This window comes from Pollicipes pollicipes, unplaced genomic scaffold (genome assembly GCF_011947565.3).
Source record: "Pollicipes pollicipes isolate AB1234 unplaced genomic scaffold, Ppol_2.1 Scaffold_5724;HRSCAF=6776_pilon_pilon_pilon, whole genome shotgun sequence".
Classification (NCBI taxonomy): domain Eukaryota; kingdom Metazoa; phylum Arthropoda; class Thecostraca; order Pollicipedomorpha; family Pollicipedidae; genus Pollicipes; species Pollicipes pollicipes.
In genome coordinates, this window is record NW_023596746.1 from 45,381,105 (window position 1) to 45,399,240 (window position 18,136).

Sequence of the window (18,136 nt, forward strand, 5' to 3'; positions counted from 1 at the left end):
CCCTGACGCAGCTGACGAACAGCACCCGTCACTGCTGCACATGATCAGGGGCTTCAGTGAAAACCGGACGTGAAGGATTAACTCCGCCGGCAATAGAAACGAATGACAAGTCTAGTCAGCATCAGCCACGGCAGATGCGGCCGATCTGTGTGACATATGCCGGCAATAGAAACGAATGACAAGTCTAGTCAGCATCAGCCACGGCAGATGCGGCGGATCTGTGTGACATATGACAAGCCAGTCAGGTTAACATCATACAGGCCACTTAGGAGGTCTAATCATCCTCTACGGTATGACAGACAGGCTTAGTGAATGTCGCACATGGTGAACACATCCTATCAGTACAGTACTAAACGGACAGATTTTAGTCATGCAGGCTACACGGGCAGAGAGAAAGAACGGTACACTAAACAGACCCTAAGAGCTGGAGCGTGCCGACGGCAGAGCCACGCAAAGTTGGCGCTTACACGATTTCCATTCCACGCCTGGCCTGGTGTCTTTTCTCCTGGTGACCTCGCATCGGTGTCAACAGTGATATGAACAGCTCTTAACTAGAAACTAACAACCTGTAAAACAATAACTTCGTGTAAGGCACAGTTAAGCCCGGAAACAATTCGTTCGTGGGATGGTGAAAGCTAGATTTTCAAAAAATACACGACTGGTCCCTGTTTATTCGCCCCTTTGGGTGCTCGCACCATTCGTTGGGGTTCGAGGACCATCACGGAAGGGAGGGGACAATGCGGCCCAAAAGAAATAGAAACCTCTGCCTATAGCTCAGCAGGCAGTTGTGCTGCAGCTCAGAGGTCAGGTGAGGTCAGGTGAGGGCCGGTTCTCGTGCCACAACTGACAGACGGAGAATACAATTTGTCGGAGGCATGGCGCTCCACGAGAAACCCTTCACCGGCCTCGAAGTGACAGCGACTCCTCACCGTGACTCTGTGTGCTGAGAGCGATCGGAGCCGACCCAGAGCCGGCGCTGACCGGCTGTGACCTGCTGTGACCCGCCGTGACCGACGGCTCGACCCGGCAGGCGTACGCCGACATCCTGGAGATGAACCACTGGCCGGTGTTTGCCGTGCTCTACGAGGACAACGAATCATTGCTCCGGCTGCAGCAGGTGCTCAAGCTGCCGCAGTTCGACAACCAGTTCCAGATGAGCGTGCGCCAGCTGCCGGCCGACGGCCACTACCGGCACGTGCTCAAGAGCGTCATGGACTCCAAGGTGCGCCACGTGGTGCTCGACTGCAGCGCTGGCCACGTGCACACCGTGCTGAAGCAGGCGCAGCAGATCGGCATGATAACCAGCGAGTACAGCTTCTTCATCACGTCGCTGGTGAGGGAGCCTTACATGGCGACGGCTTGCGCAGGGTAGAGCGGAGCGCCTTGACAAGCAACACTTAAGTGACACTTCGTGGCTGGTTACTGAGATGCTCGGGCGTACGTCACCGTGAGATCTTGCCTCTACCAAAAACAATGACTGCTAGGCACCCTAGAGTAAAATACGGCAAACAAGAGTAAGCAAGTTACTTACAACACAAAGCAATTTTTTTATTTGTACTCACCCTAACATCTATATATCCTAAAGCCAAATAGAATCTCCTGTTTTTGCATGCGCTCTGTGAACTATATTTCAAGCTTCAGGCCAGTCTGATGGATGCTGGGAGGTCTTCAGTGTCGGGTCAGTGATGCACACATGTGCACCATCTGCAGGACCTGCACACGGTGGATCTGAAGGACTTCAGCTACAGCGGCGCCAACATCACCGGACTGCGTCTGATCGACCCGTCCGACCCCAAAATCATCATGACGGTGCGAGAGTGGAGGGAGAGGCAGCGTGAGCAGGGCGTAACACGCCAGCTCCCTTCAGCATCCAGCGCAGCCTCCCCTCTCACCATCCACGCCCGCTCGCTCAAGGTGAGTGCTGCCGCCAGCTCTCCCGCTCGCACTCAACTGGGGCAGATCCGTGCGGATCGATCCATGCGATGTGAACTCAGACCCTCCTAATCAGAGCAATCACTCCGAAGGCAACGTTTACTACAGGCGTAATTTGTGGTAACGCACAAGTTGTCCATATCCGTTGTAGGCAGTGGACACCGTATAGATGGTGGATGTCCCAATGTCTTTTGAGAGACATCTTACATTGTTTGAAACTTTTGTGCGGGCTTAAGGCAAGCCGGACTTTCGCAAATTGACGGACGATTGAAAAGGCCGGACCAAGGATTACCCAGCCTTAACTCAGTGGATCCTAATGACTGGGTAGTTCGCTGCCTATTTTAAAGAGTGCAGGATTCCTTGGTGATTTGTACTTATAAAACGCCGTTGTTCTCAGGTCAGGCCTTGTTCACCTATTTGAATGCTGCTGATTGTACCAGCAGCTGCGTATATAAGCGAGTCACGAGGACACTTCGCACATGCCAATATGTCCAGCTGTCTCCGCTGAATGCTGAACATGACGCCAGGGTGCCAGGTTGATGCGACGCCTATGCATGATTGCTTTGGACACTTTTTGACTGCCTAACCATGCTTACGCGATCGAGTCGATCATGCCTGCACGGTTGAGCTGACTTACACGGCTGGCCGCCGGCAGACGAGTGACGCGCTGCTGTATGACGCGGTGCACGTGTTGGCCGCCGCCGTGCGCGACCTCAGCACGCCGCTGGACCTGTCGGTGACGCCGCTGGACTGCGCTGGCGAGTTCATGTGGGCGCACGGCGACTCGCTCATCAACTACATGAGAATGGTGGGTGACAGGCGACGGTGCAGCCATCCAGACATCCAGCCATCATACCATCCAACCATCCAACCATCCATGGTCATGCAACCAAAATAGTGCAACCATTGACACACGACACTGCCGCGTTTGCCAACGTCGCTGTTACCTGCACTGTCAACATGGTGGTGCCTAGGCAATGGTCACACCTTTCTCTGAATATTCTTGGCATTCCAAATCCGGTCTTCGCATAGGAAATTCTACCAGTGACTGAGTGTGCTGCATTAGCACCATCAATGGTAGCTCACGGAAATATTGATGGAAAAGGCCCATGACCATTTGCACAAGAAATTCAGGCTCGCAGCCATCGGCGCAGGCAGTTCCTACGCATGCAGGCCCTTAATCGTAGGTTCTGAGGGGCCCTTCGGGCCCCTCAGAACGTACGATAAGGGGCCTGATTTAAGGGCCCGAAGGGTCCTAAAAGCCGGCCAGAGGTCTCATTTAGACGCCGGACACTTAAATGACAGCCAGAGAGCCTTGCACGCTGATCAGGGGCCCACTGAGTCGATAAGAGCTTATATTTCGGTCAGACGCCACCAGCAACGCACAGTCGGCTCCGTGGCGGCATGGGCCTAAGGGCCATCTCCCAAACAGACACAAAGGCGGAGGCCACGAGTTACATTGCTCAGGGCCGCACAGCGCCTAACAGGGGCCTAACATGGGCCCCGTGTTTTCAAGGGGCCCAAGTCGGCCAGAAGCAGTGCTCGAGGAGGCCAGAAGAGCCTAGAGGGCCCACCCCGTCCGACGATCAAGGGCCCGGTTGGAGGGTCTAAGAACCGGCTAAGAACTCCGACCGGCTGGGCTGGTCGGAGTCTTATTTTCGGGCGCCCCGACCTGCAAAGACGGACCCTCAAATAACGGTCAGAGGGTCCTTTGCGCCGATCGCGGGCCTCCTGAGTCGATATGGTCCTATATGCTGGTCAGGTACCACAGTACCACATAGTCAGCTCCGTGTCGGTATGAGTCTGAGGACCCACTTCCCAATCAGCTACAAAGCCGGCGCCAGTGATTTACACTGGTCCGGGGCCTAGTTTCTATCAGGGGCCCACAGCGCCGAGCAGAGAGCCCTGTACTCACAAGGGCCTCGAGCCGACCAAAGAAAGCGCTGATGAGACCTGACGAGAGGCCGGGCGGCCCACCGGAACCGACTATCACAGGCCTGCTTGGAGGGCGTAAGGACCTGGAGGATTGACTGTAGGTCACATAAAGAATCGCGACCCGTAGGGCCGTGACCTGAAATATTATCTAAATGTCCTCTTGCACCGTTTGAGGAACCCAATTAAATAAAACCCAAGAGCCCAGAGCCCATAGCCCAAGCCCATAAAAAACCCAAGAGGACAATGCGGATGTCAAAGTCGGTCAGAGACCACAAACACCGAACAGTCGGCCCCATGTACGTCTGAGCCCTTGAGACCCGTTTCCCAAGCAGAACGAGACCGGGGTCCGCGATTTGCAATGTTCGGGGTCCCTGATACAATGAGGGACTCCTGTATCGGTTAGGGGCCACAGTGCCAAAAAGGGGTATTGTGGCGGAAAGTGGCCCCGAGTTGGAGCGGTGTTCGAGGGGCCCGAAGAGGGGCCAAAGGGTCTCTCGAGACCAAATATCAAGGGCCCGATGGGATAGTTTAAGGGTCCGAAGGGCTGGCTGTAGGTCACATTAAGGACCCCCGCCCATAAGGCCATGACCTCAAATGTCAATAGGATGATCTCTTGCACCGATAAGGATCCCTGAGACAGAGTATTCGTCTATTTCGGCCAGAGATCACGAACAACTAACAGTCAGCTCCGTGTTATTATGAGCTCTGGGAGCCCAATTTCCCAAGCAGGGACAAGGCCAGGCCCGTGATTTACATCGGTCCGGCTCATCCACCGTTCAGGGACCCACAGTGCCCTACAGGGCATTTTGTGTCAACAAGGGACCTCAAATCAGTCAGGGGAAGATTTGCTCAACAGGGGCGGGGACGGGAGCTGGAATGGCAGAGGGTCTCTTGCGTTGGTCGGGGCCCTCGAACAATAGAAGGAAACAAAAACTTATGAGTGCTCACATTGTCATAGAGGGGTCTTGTGTCAGTGAGGTTCCCCAGCACCGAACGGTGGGCTTCCAGCCATTTTCCAGCATGTCCATTAAGCCTAGCTGTGCTATGTGTCAATTATTTGACCAATTGCAGTGAGCAGGGATGTCGTTGCGTTAATGACGGTTCATGCGTCGATCCGGGGTCAGGTGCGCGGGTCAGAAGGCCTCCGGCGTCAGGATGATATGATGGATCAATGTGATATGATGTATCCCTCTAAGGGCCTCCGGATCGGTGGGGGGATGCCGCCGCGTGTCGCCGGAATGACGGCCGGAAAACACACCGTGGTGGAACAGAATGACCCCTCAGTTCTTGACCGGGAACAACAATATGTCCGCAGTGTTGCATTCAGGGGGCCCTGTACCGCAAAGAAACAAGGGGTCTCATTAGCGCTGAGTGGAGTGAGTCAAAATGAATTGAGAACCCACAAGGCCATCCCATGTTTGCCCGAGGACATTTATTATCTTGCAGAGTCGACTAGTGAAACAAATACCATCAAAATGCCTGAACCTGCGCGGCGGGTGCCGATGGTGTAGTGGTTTACGCGTCTGCGCCATGCAGTTCCAGCAGCCGATTGCGTCATAAAGCCCAAATGACCCGGCCGTAATGTCGGGGAGCAAGGATAGCGATGGCTTGGGTCGCAGCTTTCGTAAAACTGACCGGCCCTGGCCGCTGCAAGTAACGCCAGAGGGCGGGCGCCGAGCGCGCGTCCATGACTATAGCAAATTATGTTTCTGAATTTCTCTCACAATTAATTCGTACAACTCAAGGGTTACAATAGGTGAATCTTTTTTTTACAGGTTTGAGGATGTCCTTTGGACAGATTAACAGTTAAGCGACACAACAACTAGAAATTTTACCTTTGCCCTTGAGCTCGGCATCCAGCTTTCAGCACCACTTCGCGGTGCTGTAAACCAATACGTTATTGTCATCAATCTAAAAAACAGGCCATACAATGTTGCAGGTGAACAGGTGATATATACGCCCGGAATGTCTCTAAATTTACAATTTGGTGTCCAAAAGCGTGCCAATGTACTTCTTTGAAATGCGTCACTTTTTTCGTCCACCTGCTGGCCACGACTTAGTATAAGCCACGAGGCAAACGTCATGCGGTCTATGGAGACTGCAATGCCCGACGTCGAGCTTTTGTTTCTGAGATTTGCAAGCGCGCATGCCTAAAACTACGTTATCTAATTTGCATCACTTATCAGTTCGGACTGGATGTTGAACATATCCAGGAAAACATCCCCTCACCGTGATAATACAAATGGTTGACCCATTTTGACCTTCAATCTACATTTGCGGAATCCTTGCTATTTCTGTACAACCCAGATAAAAGTTCTCACAAAGCTTCTGAGTTTTGTTGGTTTCTCCACTGGACCATTGTGAAATGCAAAGTGACGGCGAAATATGTCATGCAGCTAGTTAACGCCTGATTTTGTCAGTTACTTGCTATAAACTTAAGGCACAACTGACCTTGTGGTGGCGTCTGGCCCATATTCCAGCTACAGAAGGTAAAGGTGGGTGAGGGTTCACGGCGCCTCGACTTCGCGGTCATTCAGTTACAGGAAGGTAAAATGCGTAATATATACATATATGTGTGCGCACAACACACACAGGCACACACACACACACACACACACACACACACACACACACACACACACACACACACACACACACACACACACACACACACACACACACACACACACACACACACACTATATATATATATATATATATATATATATATATATATATATATATATATATATATAACAAAAACATGTCCTCAATCACGAATGGGTCATATCCGGGGATTTTTGGGGAGCCCTTTTACTATCAGGGGGCCCTTTATCAACACTGTGTCCCATTTACCAAAGCTCTGGCCGCGCACCTGTCCACAGCCCCTGTCACGCAGAGCGCTGTGTGTCATATGCTGAGTCTACCATTCAAGTCGTGTCATTCCGAACATGGAGATAATGAGGCCCCGACCTCTTAAGTTAGACGGCGCTGCTGAGGACTATGTTTATGCCGCCGGGAGCCACGGATCCCAGAGCTGTGTCGGTCGCCTTTGGCACGGTGCCAGCCCACATTTTCCTGTTGGTCGGGCCAAACAATGCGCACTTTACGGAACCCGTACTCTGTGCTCTTGGCTTAGGAGCGCCTGGCTGTAGTCGGCGGCGGGTGTTGAGTAGCAGGTACGGAATACGAGGATACGCCGACGGAAGTTTGAAGGCACTTCTCGTGGAGTCGTTAAGTCGAATGCCACTGGAGGTTCTTGCACCTTTATTCTGCGCGCATATAAGTTGCCTTCTAGGCGTCTTTGTCGTGGCTTTTAAAACATGTCGAAGATCCCGCAGTCTTTTCTTGCTGAACGTTAGCAGCACAAATGAAAGACTGCTTAAAGAGAACTCGCATGAGATGGGTTATCGTTGTAAACATGTCAAGTCAGCTCGATTTGAGAGTGTGATCTAAAGGCTTCAACCTTTAAGCGGCAGGATTTGTTTATCCACACGTCTGCTCGCCGCTAGCAGCTGAAGCCCAGGTGAGTCCCCGGAGAAGGGGACATACCCCTTCCATCCTGCATCAGGCTGCCAGGCCACCTACGCGGCCTGACTCGTCTCGCTGCCGTGCTGAGTGGTGCTGCGGCCGGCGCCGGGTCACGTGCCCCCTGCGGGCGGGTGTGCCCCCGCCTCCCGGAGCGCGCGGCGGAGGCGGACGGGCATGGCGCTGACGCGTGCCCGCTGGCGGCCTGTGAAGGTGAAACAGGACGGCCTGACGGGCCGCATCGAGTTCGACGCCGAAGGCCGGCGCACCTTCTTCAGCCTGGACGTGGTGGAGCTGAAGGAGTCGGGCCTGGTGAGGCTGGGCAGCTGGAGTCCACGCGGCTCCAACATGACGCAGCGGGCCAGGCCTGCCGTCCAGGACCAGAACCGCACCGTCGTCATCACCACCATCCTGGTCAGCAGGCACCGGAGAGCGAACGGCCAGCGGCGCGTCCGGGGGCCGCTGGCAGATCATTTGGTTGCGTTGATCGGATTATACACCGATGCTTATGATGCTCATGCAATGCCTCTTGTGGCTGCTAAGTGATAGTCTCATAAGCTTTGCTCTGGCGTTCACCTCAGCTGCGTCAAATGTAAGCTCCGCACAAATTGCAATTTACGCAAAAGCTCAGTTTCGTTTTTTGCTCTACCAGTTTGGAGCCGTACTTTCGCCACCCTCCCCGTGGCTTCATGTCTTTCATGACGAAACTCGATCTCGGACGTACTTTTTTGCAACACTGAATGCCTTACTTTATGTTTCCCAGAAAGATCCGTACACGATGCTCAAAGAGTCGTCCATTTTGAGGAAGGGCAACGACCGGTTCGAGGGCATTTGTGTAGACATCATCGACGAGCTGTCCAAAGAGCTCAACTTCAACTACTCATTTCATCTGAATCCCGATGACACACCAGGGCGTCCCAACGCGAAGACAGGAAAGTGGAACGGCATGATCGGCGAACTCCTGGAGGGCGTGAGTTACACCAATGTGTGGCAATCCATCCAACACTGCCAGCTGTAGCGAACTCCTGGACGGCGTGAGTTACACCAATGTGTGGCAATCCATCCAACACTGCCAGCTGTGGCGAACTCCTGGACGGCGTGAGTTACACCAATGTGTGGCAATCCATCCAACGCCGCCAGCTGTAGCGAACTCCTGGACGGCGTGAGTTACACCAATGTGTGGCAATCCATCCGACGCTGCCAGCTGTCGCGCCGCTACCGCCGTGTCAAAGAATCACGTTTTCTTTAGATGTATGTATGATGCATATTATGATGCATGTTTGATCACAGCACTAGGTGAAGTGGCTAGAGTTTTTGTCAAATGTTGTTGGTCGTTTTCGACAGCGTAGTAGTAAGAGCCCCACTCTACCGATGGGAAGGTTGTCATGGAGAGTCGTTCTCGAAAGCGTAGCGCAATGGCCAAGCAAATGGCCGAGCGTAAAACATTCTTAGCTGCTCATCAGAGCAGTCCAACAGCTGGCGGGGGCCGGTGAGGCGACCCGCCGTGGTGTTGTGTTAATAGCACCATGGTTGAGGACAAAAACCCGAATAATTTCTCTACATGCATAGGCTTGAAAGACATTCATGTACGGCCCATAGCCTACTCATAGACGCCCGTGGTCTGCATACCGCTTGATAAAGCCCCACTGTGACTGTTAGCCCGAGACCTGGGCCGTTTCAGAACGCCCACATGGCTATTACCGATCTGACCATCACGAAGAGTCGCCAGGAGGTGGTGGACTTCACCATGCAGTGGCTCAGTCTAGGTGAGACGCGCACACATGTCTCCAGGAAGTGCCAGGTCAATTAGGCGATTAGTAGGTTACATACTGATGCAGCGTCTGCAGGCTATTCGGTTGAGTTTTGCGAGTATCTCGAGGTTGGTGTATCGAAATGCTGTTATGCAAATGTATGACCCACACCCCTTGGTTGAGCAAATGCGCGGAGTGCTAACTGTGCGCGGGCTTCTTTCACCGCCGGCCTCTACGCGTGACATTCGCGCTACTCGTGGTAGACCCCTATAAATGAGATGACGTAAGCTAGGCTAAAAGGCTAGTTAATAGCTTACCTTGTGGCCAGCTGTTTGAGACCTGTAGGCGGACCTATGCTCTCGGCTTGGGCCTCTAGTGTATGCTGTGTGATAAGAGGTTGCGGCGCCCTGCCGCCAGGCATCGGTCTGCTCTACACGAAGCCGGTACGCCAGCCGCCGAACCTCTTCTCCTTCCTCTCACCACTGTCGCTGGAGGTCTGGATCTACATAGCATTGGCTTACCTGGGCGTGTCCGTGCTCATGTTTCTGTTAGCCAGGTAAGCCGCGCCCCTCTGCTTCACACATACACCATAAGGCGCTGGTTGGTTATGATGTCCTGCATTTGTGCAGCATCGTGATTCATTTAGTCACACCCGCGTTGAAAGACCTGTGTCTCCATCAGATACATCACAATGCTACAATATTGCTGTTCAACCCAAACGCATACCCAACTACCTGCCAAAGCTATGTAGTCGATGGGTAATCTCTCCAAATGTTCTATTACCACAATTTAGTTATATTTAAAAAGGATCTAGATTCTGGCGTACGCCATTACTGTATGCAGTCTATGATGGAGTCTTGCCGTAGTCACTTGCTGTCATGTGTTGCGGTAAATCGTCGTCTTTCCCCGTAATCTGTCTCCATGCCCTGTTCCCACGCGCAGAGTGCTGTTCTGGTTGCAGGTTCACCCCTTACGAGTGGGATCACCCGCATCCCTGCCACCTGAACCAGGACGTGCTGGAAAACCAGTTTAACTTTTTAAACGCGCTGTGGTTCTGTATTGGATCGCTGGTGCAGCAGGGGTGCGACTTTCTCCCCAAGTAAGGGTCTCCCTTCGATATGCGCCGCTGTCCTCCCCTGCGTGGCCATTTTTGGTTTCGCCGCCCACGTGCTTGGCTTTGGCAGGTGCTGCTGTTCGGGGGAGTCCATGTCGGCTTCGTGGGATGTGACGCCGAAACAGGCGTTTTATCCCCCTCACTTTTTCAGGTTTAGCCCTTATGAGTGGGTGAACCCCCACCCCTGTAACGACGAACCCGAGGAACTGGAGAACGAAGTGAACATTCGGAATGGCTGCTGGTTTACCATAGGCTCTCTCATGCAACAGGGTTCTGATATTGCGCCGAAGTAAGGCTGTCACGCTTGTGAGCCATAGGGGCTTCTGAGCCCAGTGTAATTGTTTAGCTACAGCGATTCTAGTTACTAATTGATCCTCATCACTAACTGCTCCACGTCCACACGCACATTTCCTGTAAGTAATTGCTCTTCCGTAATTTTGACTTTTCGCTCTGGAGTTGCCTGAATCTCTGTCCATACGTTTCAACACGTTTCGTCATGCTCTGTAGCGTATTTGTAGCTGCACAAGAGGAAGCAAGGTAATCTAGATAGTAAGTGTTTAACAAGCGGTTGGTTGTGTTTATTTCACATGGCTTTAGAAGCATGCGTAATATATATCTACAATCTGTCAGTCTTAACAAATGACGTGTAACGGTAACAGCGATCGTACGGCACGTAGTTCTAACTAGAACCTTCGAAATGCTAAGTTGTACGCTCAGTTGCACCAATCACACAAAACGACCCGACAAGGTCAATTTTGTGATTTGTTTTTCAGTCCGGGAGACAGATCTTGAGCATGTTCCGGATGAAATGCCAGACTTTGAATCGTGAAAGTAAAAATATTTCTGACAACACGCTGCGTGGTCTTATCCTACTTTAGCGCAAGACGGTTCACTCAAGAACAGCTGGTATTAGCATCAAAGTAGCACAAAACGTCACGAAAGCCCATGAGAAACGTTTCCTTGTCGTGACGTAGTAGTCACAAAGTAAACAACGGTTTGTGCTGTGGCGCCAGCCTCGCTTCAAAACCGACAATCTCCCTGTCTTACAGGGCTTTAGGTCTTGCGTTCAGTTTGTGAGATCTTCATAGGCCTAGACCGGAACACTGCCCGCGGACTTTCCAGTGACGCGTATGGGTGCTTTTTCAGAGCCGTTTCCACCAGAATGGTGGCAGGAAGCTGGTGGTTTTTCACACTGATCATGGTAAGAACTCATCTGTCTTGACTTTCCCCACTTCACGGATATTTTTTCTGCGTCGCTGATGCCTTGAATAGTCTGGGAACAGGCGTAGCTTATGCACATCCAAACACGTCTGCCCCATCACGTTCGTCCGCATACGAACATCTGCAGTCGCATCTGCTTGTGAGCTGCGCCCTGATCTCGTCACCCTTTTTTTTGTTAAAGACGGGACGCGACGCACGTCGTCGCGCACCCTTCCATGGGCCGCCAGCGACTTCAGTAGCCATGTTAGCGCTCGGGGGCCGTGGTGCAGCCGGGCCCCGGCACCGGCACCCGAGCCTGCGCCCCCACGTGAAAGTACAGTGTGCCGGCCACCCTTTCAGCCCGGCCGTCGCAGGCGCCGGGCTGAAATCTGCGACTGCATTGGTGACGCACTGCTGCCGACATTGAAGATGTGCACGCTTCACTTAGAACGCTTGCTTAATCTGAATCGCTTCTGTCGATATAAAAACCATTTCGTCAACGGGCTTAGTCACAACACCTGGATTATGGCGTCAGTATTTGCTCCGTTCTCCAAGATGGTTTGTACTGGGAAGGTGTTCTCCATGGTCAGATTCACACATTATGGTTACCATGTGGCCCAACCTGATTGGATGCGGCCTTGCATAGTCGGATGACATCGCTAGCCTTCTTTTCGCGGCTTTTACTTAGATCAGGACCGTGCGGAGCCCATCAATAGTTATGCTCGCGTCGTTCTTCCTTTATTGCTCCCCTCGCTGAATAAATTTTTGAGCACTCTTACACCGGGACATTGAAGCAGATCGGACAGCTTACGGACTGGCAAACCACTTTCATTACGCGTAACAGGTCAGCTTGCGGTCGCTGCACAGATCCGTAGCTTATCAGCCCGCGTTTAGATCATCCGACCGCTCCCATCGCCCGTGGGGCACCGGTGGCACGAACCAGTGACGTACGGTCGTACGTTGGCCGCGTCCGGCTGCGACTCTGACGTCATTCCGTGACGACACCGTCTGCGGTCGCAGGTCTCCTCCTACACCGCCAACCTGGCCGCCTTCCTGACGGTGGAGACGCTCGTGTCGCCGATCTCGAGCGCCGAGGATTTGGCGCGCCAGACCGAAATCAAGTACGGCGTCCAGGAGAGCGGCGCCACTGCTCAGTTCTTCAGGTGCGCACGGCATCGGCGCTGCGCGTGGGGTGGTGGAGGCTGTGTTTGCCGCTCCGCGTCTCGCGCCGGACGATACTGCACCAGCTCCGATGACTCCTGCCGTCCAACATCACTGACGTGCCCTTACGATATTGCGTCGGCAGTCACACTCCATCAGAGTACCGGTGAGGAATGCCGGGACCTCACATCGAGAGAGAGAGCTTTCTCCTCTCGAGGCGATGAGCGAGGGTTCTCTCTCCATGAGAGATCTTCTCTCGACTCGTCTCGAGTATAGCGCTGCTATCTCTCATACATATAACTCTAGATCTCAGCTATTCCTCTCTCTCTCTCTCTCTCTCTCTCTCTCTCTCTCTATTCTCTCTCTCTCTCTCTCTCTTCATCTCTCTCTCTACTTCTCCTCTCTCTCGCTCTCTCCATCTTTCTCCAATCTCTCTCGGCTGTTGTAACTGCGTAACTGCGCCCTTCTCCTTCCTTCTTTTTGCTGACACTCTGCTTCTACAGGGGCGTGCAGGTATTCCCCGCCATGGTATCCCGTTATGAAAATGTTTGTTGATGCCCATGAACCCCCAGCAAAGGTGCCGTTTATCCGAAGCTGTTGTCCGACCAACAGAGGCTCCAGGATATCGCCGTTTGACAAGATGTGGTCTTTCATGGAGTCCCAGGAGCCGTCAGTGTTCGAGAAGACGAGGGACGGCATCAACCGCGTGTCAACCGCTGCCGGCAAATACGCTTATTTCATGGAGTCCTCAACGATCGAGTACACTATAGAGCGCCGCTTGTGACCTGACCCAGGTGAGAGGGAGGCGCGCACTGTGACCTGACCCAGTTAAGGGGAAGGCGCGTGCTCTGACCTGACCTAGGTGAGAAGGAGGCGCGTGCCGTGACTGGGCTAGGTGAGAAGTCAGCGTGACCTGTGACGGCGTGACGCCTCTGTGACCTGACCCAGATTTTCAAACGTGAGAGGGCGGCGCGCCGCTGTGACACGGGTGGTTTCATAACCGGCAAGAGCGGGCGCTGACCCAGCTGTCCGGCGCTCACCCACGCGATAGGGTCGGGGCCGTCACAGCAGTCGGTGCGCAAAACAGAGGAACTTTCGTTGTTTCAGACGTCATGAATTTCCCGTGTATGCGGTAATTATTTTCAAACGTAGAAAAGGGATGCGAATGATCTGTGACATGGGACACATTTACGGCTTTTGAAACTATTTTTCTTTCTCTCTAATTTTCTCTTTCTCTTGGGGAAATAATCACATCAGCTGGGATTGTTTTTCGTTTCGTTTATGTCATCTGCGAGTCATACAGCGTGCCGGCTGCCTAGTGGGCAGTGCGTCGCTGCCACGTTACAGCGAGCGTTCTGCACACACGATAGGTTCAAGGCACATCGCCACGTCAGGTCTATGATCACCTTGATCCCTCACGGCACTCGTGAATGTCCGCTTACGCCCCTCAAAGTCTGGCGTCGAGAGCGTGGACGACGGCAATTTGTCAGCGCTCAGAAACCTTCTAATCACACGTGGTAGATTACGTTCCCGCCTTCAACAAGCTGTCGGCGACAATCGCAGACGGCTGGCGACTGACTAAACGAACAGGTTCGGGTGCGCTGGATACTGGGCCGAAGGCGTCAAATCTCCCGACGATGATGGGGACATGGACCACGGACAGCCGTGTCATTGCTGTTTCTGACACGCTGGGAATCCTCGGTACTGCTTGGCAAACAGATCGTGGAAATGATCTCATGGTTGGGAGTACTGGGATGGCGTGGCATAAGCTACAAGCCACAACAAACAGCAGGTGTCCAAACACCAAGCTTTGCTTGGAGATGACTCCTGGTGCCAATGCTGTTCGATCAAGTAACTCACACGACAGCATTTAGTCGAAAGAACAGTCATACCCCATTGCCAGCCAAGCTCATCATCATATCCTGGTTCGCAGGTGGGCGGCCTCCTAGACAACAAGGGATACGGTATTGCAGTGAGCAAGTGGTCCCCGGTGTCAGCATCTGAGCTGAGCGAGATCATCCTGAAGATGCAGGAGGACGGCCGGCTCCAGCGCCTGAAAACACTATGGTGGAAAAACAAAAAAGAGGGCGGCAAATGTCTGGTACGTTTACATCATTGAGGGAATATGGTGCATTGCCCGCATGCTTAAGATTCGCACGAGAACGCTCATCGAAAATACCAATTCGGGAACACAACAACATAAGCATTCAGCTATCGTGGCTTTCAAATCGCGTAACCGCTCAAAATGTATCCCATGAAAAATTTATCAGCCGAAAGTTCCTGTTGTCGGCACAACCGTCATTTCTCAGAGCTCAACCGGGCGCATACTCTGTCGCATAAAGCCTTACGGCAGTAACTTGTATTGCCTGCTCGGACTGACCCACGATTGTGTACCGAGCGAAACAGTTCCCATGTACATGTCGCCTGCCTGCCAGCCAGACCCCACGCCGCAGACCTGCATCACCTGTACGGCAAACGGTTCCATTCCAGTGAACCGTCCGCCCCTGACACCTGCCCTTCCGCCGTCTCCACAGGAGCAGAACGCGAAGAAGGGCAGCGTGTCGGCGCTGACGCTGAAGAACGTGGGCGGCGTGTTTGTCTGCTTGATGTGCGGCGTGGCGCTGGCCGTTGTCCAGTCGTGCCTCGAGTTCATCTGGGCCGTGCGGAACCAGGCGGCGGAGGAGAATGTGAGTGCAGACCTCGTGCCGCGCCGGTCGAAAACAGTCCGCGACTCGAGGAGGTGTGAGCGTGGGGCGAGGTGGTGGCGCGTGGGTAACAGGTGCGGTAGTCGCGCCAGGGTCTCGGTACTCGTCACGGACCGTCCGTCGGCGCACGGGACACTTTGGTAACAGGCTGCCGCGAGATCGGCCGAGGCCGGTATGGCCGAAGCAGAGCGGAGTGGTTCTGTCAGACGGGAGCCCGTCGGCGCACGGGACACTGGCAACAGGCTGCCGCGAGATCGGCCGAGGCCGGTGTGGCCGAAGCAGGGTGAAGTAGTTCTGTCAGACGGGAGCCGTCGCGTCGGCCAGGCCCCGGTATCCTGTCACCCCACCGTCGCCGGCGCTAAGAGACCGAGATAACGCCCCCCCCCCCCCCCCCGCCACCTCTGACGATCTGTGGCTCCGCAGGTGCCGTTCGCCAGCGAGGCCATGAAGGAGCTCTCCTTCGTGTTCCGCTTCCGGGGGAACACCAAGCCGGTGCGACGGCCGGTGACCGTCGACGAGGACGAGGCCACCATTCCATTCAGCACCAACAGCTCGGGCCAGTACGCCGCCAGCGGGTATGGCTACACCAGCCGCAGCTGAGCAACGAGCCGCCGCCGCACAACTACCTAGCCGGCATGCATGCGGGACGGAGCCCGAACTGGCCGGGACGGAGGCGGGACGTGGCCGGGACAGAGGCGGGACGTGGCCGGGGACGAGCTCAGGAGCGCGCTGAGTGGCCGAGGTGAAGCGCTTGGGACCTGTGGTGATACAGGGCGCAGGTCGTGTTTAGATGCGGCGCGCAGCGACGTTTTACGGAGGTGCGACGATATTGAAGTGCCTACGGAATGAGAGCGGTGGTGTTGCTGAGGTGTCTACAGAGTGAGAGCGGTGGTTCTGCTGAGGTGCTTGCAGAGTAAGGGCGGTGGTGCTGCTGAGGTGCTTACGGAGTGAGGGCGGCGGTGCTACTGAGGTGCTTACGGAGTGAGAGCGATGCTGCTGCTGAGGTGCTAAGGGAATGAGAGCGGTGGTGCTGCTGAGGTGCTTACAGAGTGAGAGCGGTGGTGCGCGCGTGTGAGCGATAGCAATGCTTGTTCCCTGGGCGGTAGTAGGGTGCGATCACGGCCGAAGATGCAGCGCTGGAGATGCGGCGCTGGGTATGCACCATGGAAGGCCAAACGGGACATCAAAGTGGCATGTAGAATCGATGACGAGACAGAAGAATGTTTTACCTCGTGGATCGCACAGAGAAAACTGGACACGGAGAAGTGACGTGGTAAAAGTGCAAACTAAATGAAAAGAGACGTAAACTAAGTACGTCTGAGTGGGCTTAGGTAGCGCCGAACCTTGGCTCTCGATAGGTTCCCTTACTAGTGAAGCACATGCTCACGTTAGCACATATCCACGATGTGGCAATATTTACGTTTGAATGGTGTCAGTTCCCGGATCTGACACGTCTGTGTAGTCAGCTCAGTGACTGAATCCTAACGGTATTGTCATTATTCTCATTCGTCTTAATTCTGATGATAGAGAACTGCGTCATAGAGTTGTGATGCCTCAGTAAGTGTGCCATATATAAACTGAGTCTTTACTGAACCAGTTGTCGAAGTTCGTGGCTCGGTTGCTTTTGCGCAGTTGCAGATTTGTGCCTGTCAGTAGGGTGATTATTACCACAGTTGCAGATCTGTGTCCGTCAGTAGGGTGATTATTCCCACGGTTGCAGACATGTGCCTGCCAATAGCGTGATTATCCTCACAGTTGCAGATCTGTGTCCGTCAGTAGGGTGATTATTCCCACGGTTGCAGACATGTGCCTGTCAATAGCGTGATTATCCCCACAGTTGCAGATCTATGCCTGTCAGTAGGGCGACTATCCCGCATGTAGAGCTTCTTATTTCATATAAACATGAACTTAAGATCAATAATTGACCCTGGCAGATAGCAGGCGTCCTTTTTCACGCATTTGAATGTCCTGTTTCGCGCTGCGAAATACACGCCGCGCTTGATGTGCACCCGTCCACTAGTTACCTCCGCGCGCGCAGCAGACGCCGAATGGCTATGCTACGCGGCAGCCGATGTGCGTGCATCGCCTCACTCCGAGATCGCGCCAAACCCAATACCTCAATGGTCCCCTCATGCCGCTTCAGATGTCTGTAGAGAGCTGCGTCTTCAGGCGTCCCAGTGTAGCCATGTTGCTCTGTCACAGAGATGTTTGTATTTTAACAATGGTGACTGGGCGGCGCAGGCGTTTTGACTTGGACATCCGTTGTTCTCTGTGTAGCCGTTGAGCCGCTCCGGCTGAGTGTATAAGCGACCTTTTTGACAACACAACTTCATGTACGTTATGTTGGATGTTTTCGCTGCGCGGAAGTGTCAGAGTCGGCACCGAAAATAAGATACAAGAATCAATGCAGCATAATCGTCTTAGTAGCCGATGCCGTTGTCGAATAGTCTAGGTTTTCCATGACGTCAGTGGGGCGTCACAGCTTTGTCTAAGGCATGCCAATATCACCGGTGGGCTCTCCACTAAAACCTGCTATGCATGGTGTGCTCATTTGGTCTACGGGCTTGTAGCCGGCACTGATACGCAGCACCCTTACTGGTCAGGACCATCCGGCTAACGAATAAGGCCACGGTTCACGGGATATCCTCCACTATTTCCTCACAATTTTCCCCTCGCCAGCTTCGGTGATATTGCCACCTTCCGCATCGTAGTATAGGACGGGTCATTGGCTCCACCACCCTCTGATGCCACGTCCATTAGTGATAAAAAAGAACGAGGCAGCGAGCATGTACCAGATCTGCGTTCACTGC

General features: G+C 53.6%; 1 protein-coding gene across 1 annotated transcript in view; it reads left to right on the top strand.

Moving 5' to 3' along the window:
* The window catches only part of LOC119102233 (glutamate receptor ionotropic, kainate 2-like), a 31,680-nt gene extending 13,841 nt beyond the window's left edge, over positions 1–17,839 (top strand). Inside the window, 15 exon segments of the mRNA XM_037225597.1 lie at positions 1,031–1,333; positions 1,711–1,914; positions 2,588–2,740; positions 7,609–7,809; positions 8,159–8,365; positions 9,077–9,161; positions 9,564–9,702; positions 10,108–10,245; positions 11,407–11,461; positions 12,481–12,623; positions 13,234–13,399; positions 13,401–13,415; positions 14,555–14,722; positions 15,156–15,308; positions 15,750–17,839. Of these exon segments, the coding sequence (XP_037081492.1) occupies positions 1,031–1,333; positions 1,711–1,914; positions 2,588–2,740; positions 7,609–7,809; positions 8,159–8,365; positions 9,077–9,161; positions 9,564–9,702; positions 10,108–10,245; positions 11,407–11,461; positions 12,481–12,623; positions 13,234–13,399; positions 13,401–13,415; positions 14,555–14,722; positions 15,156–15,308; positions 15,750–15,926 (2,307 nt within the window). The 3' untranslated portion in view covers positions 15,927–17,839.
* Positions 17,840–18,136: the final 297 nt, after the last annotated feature.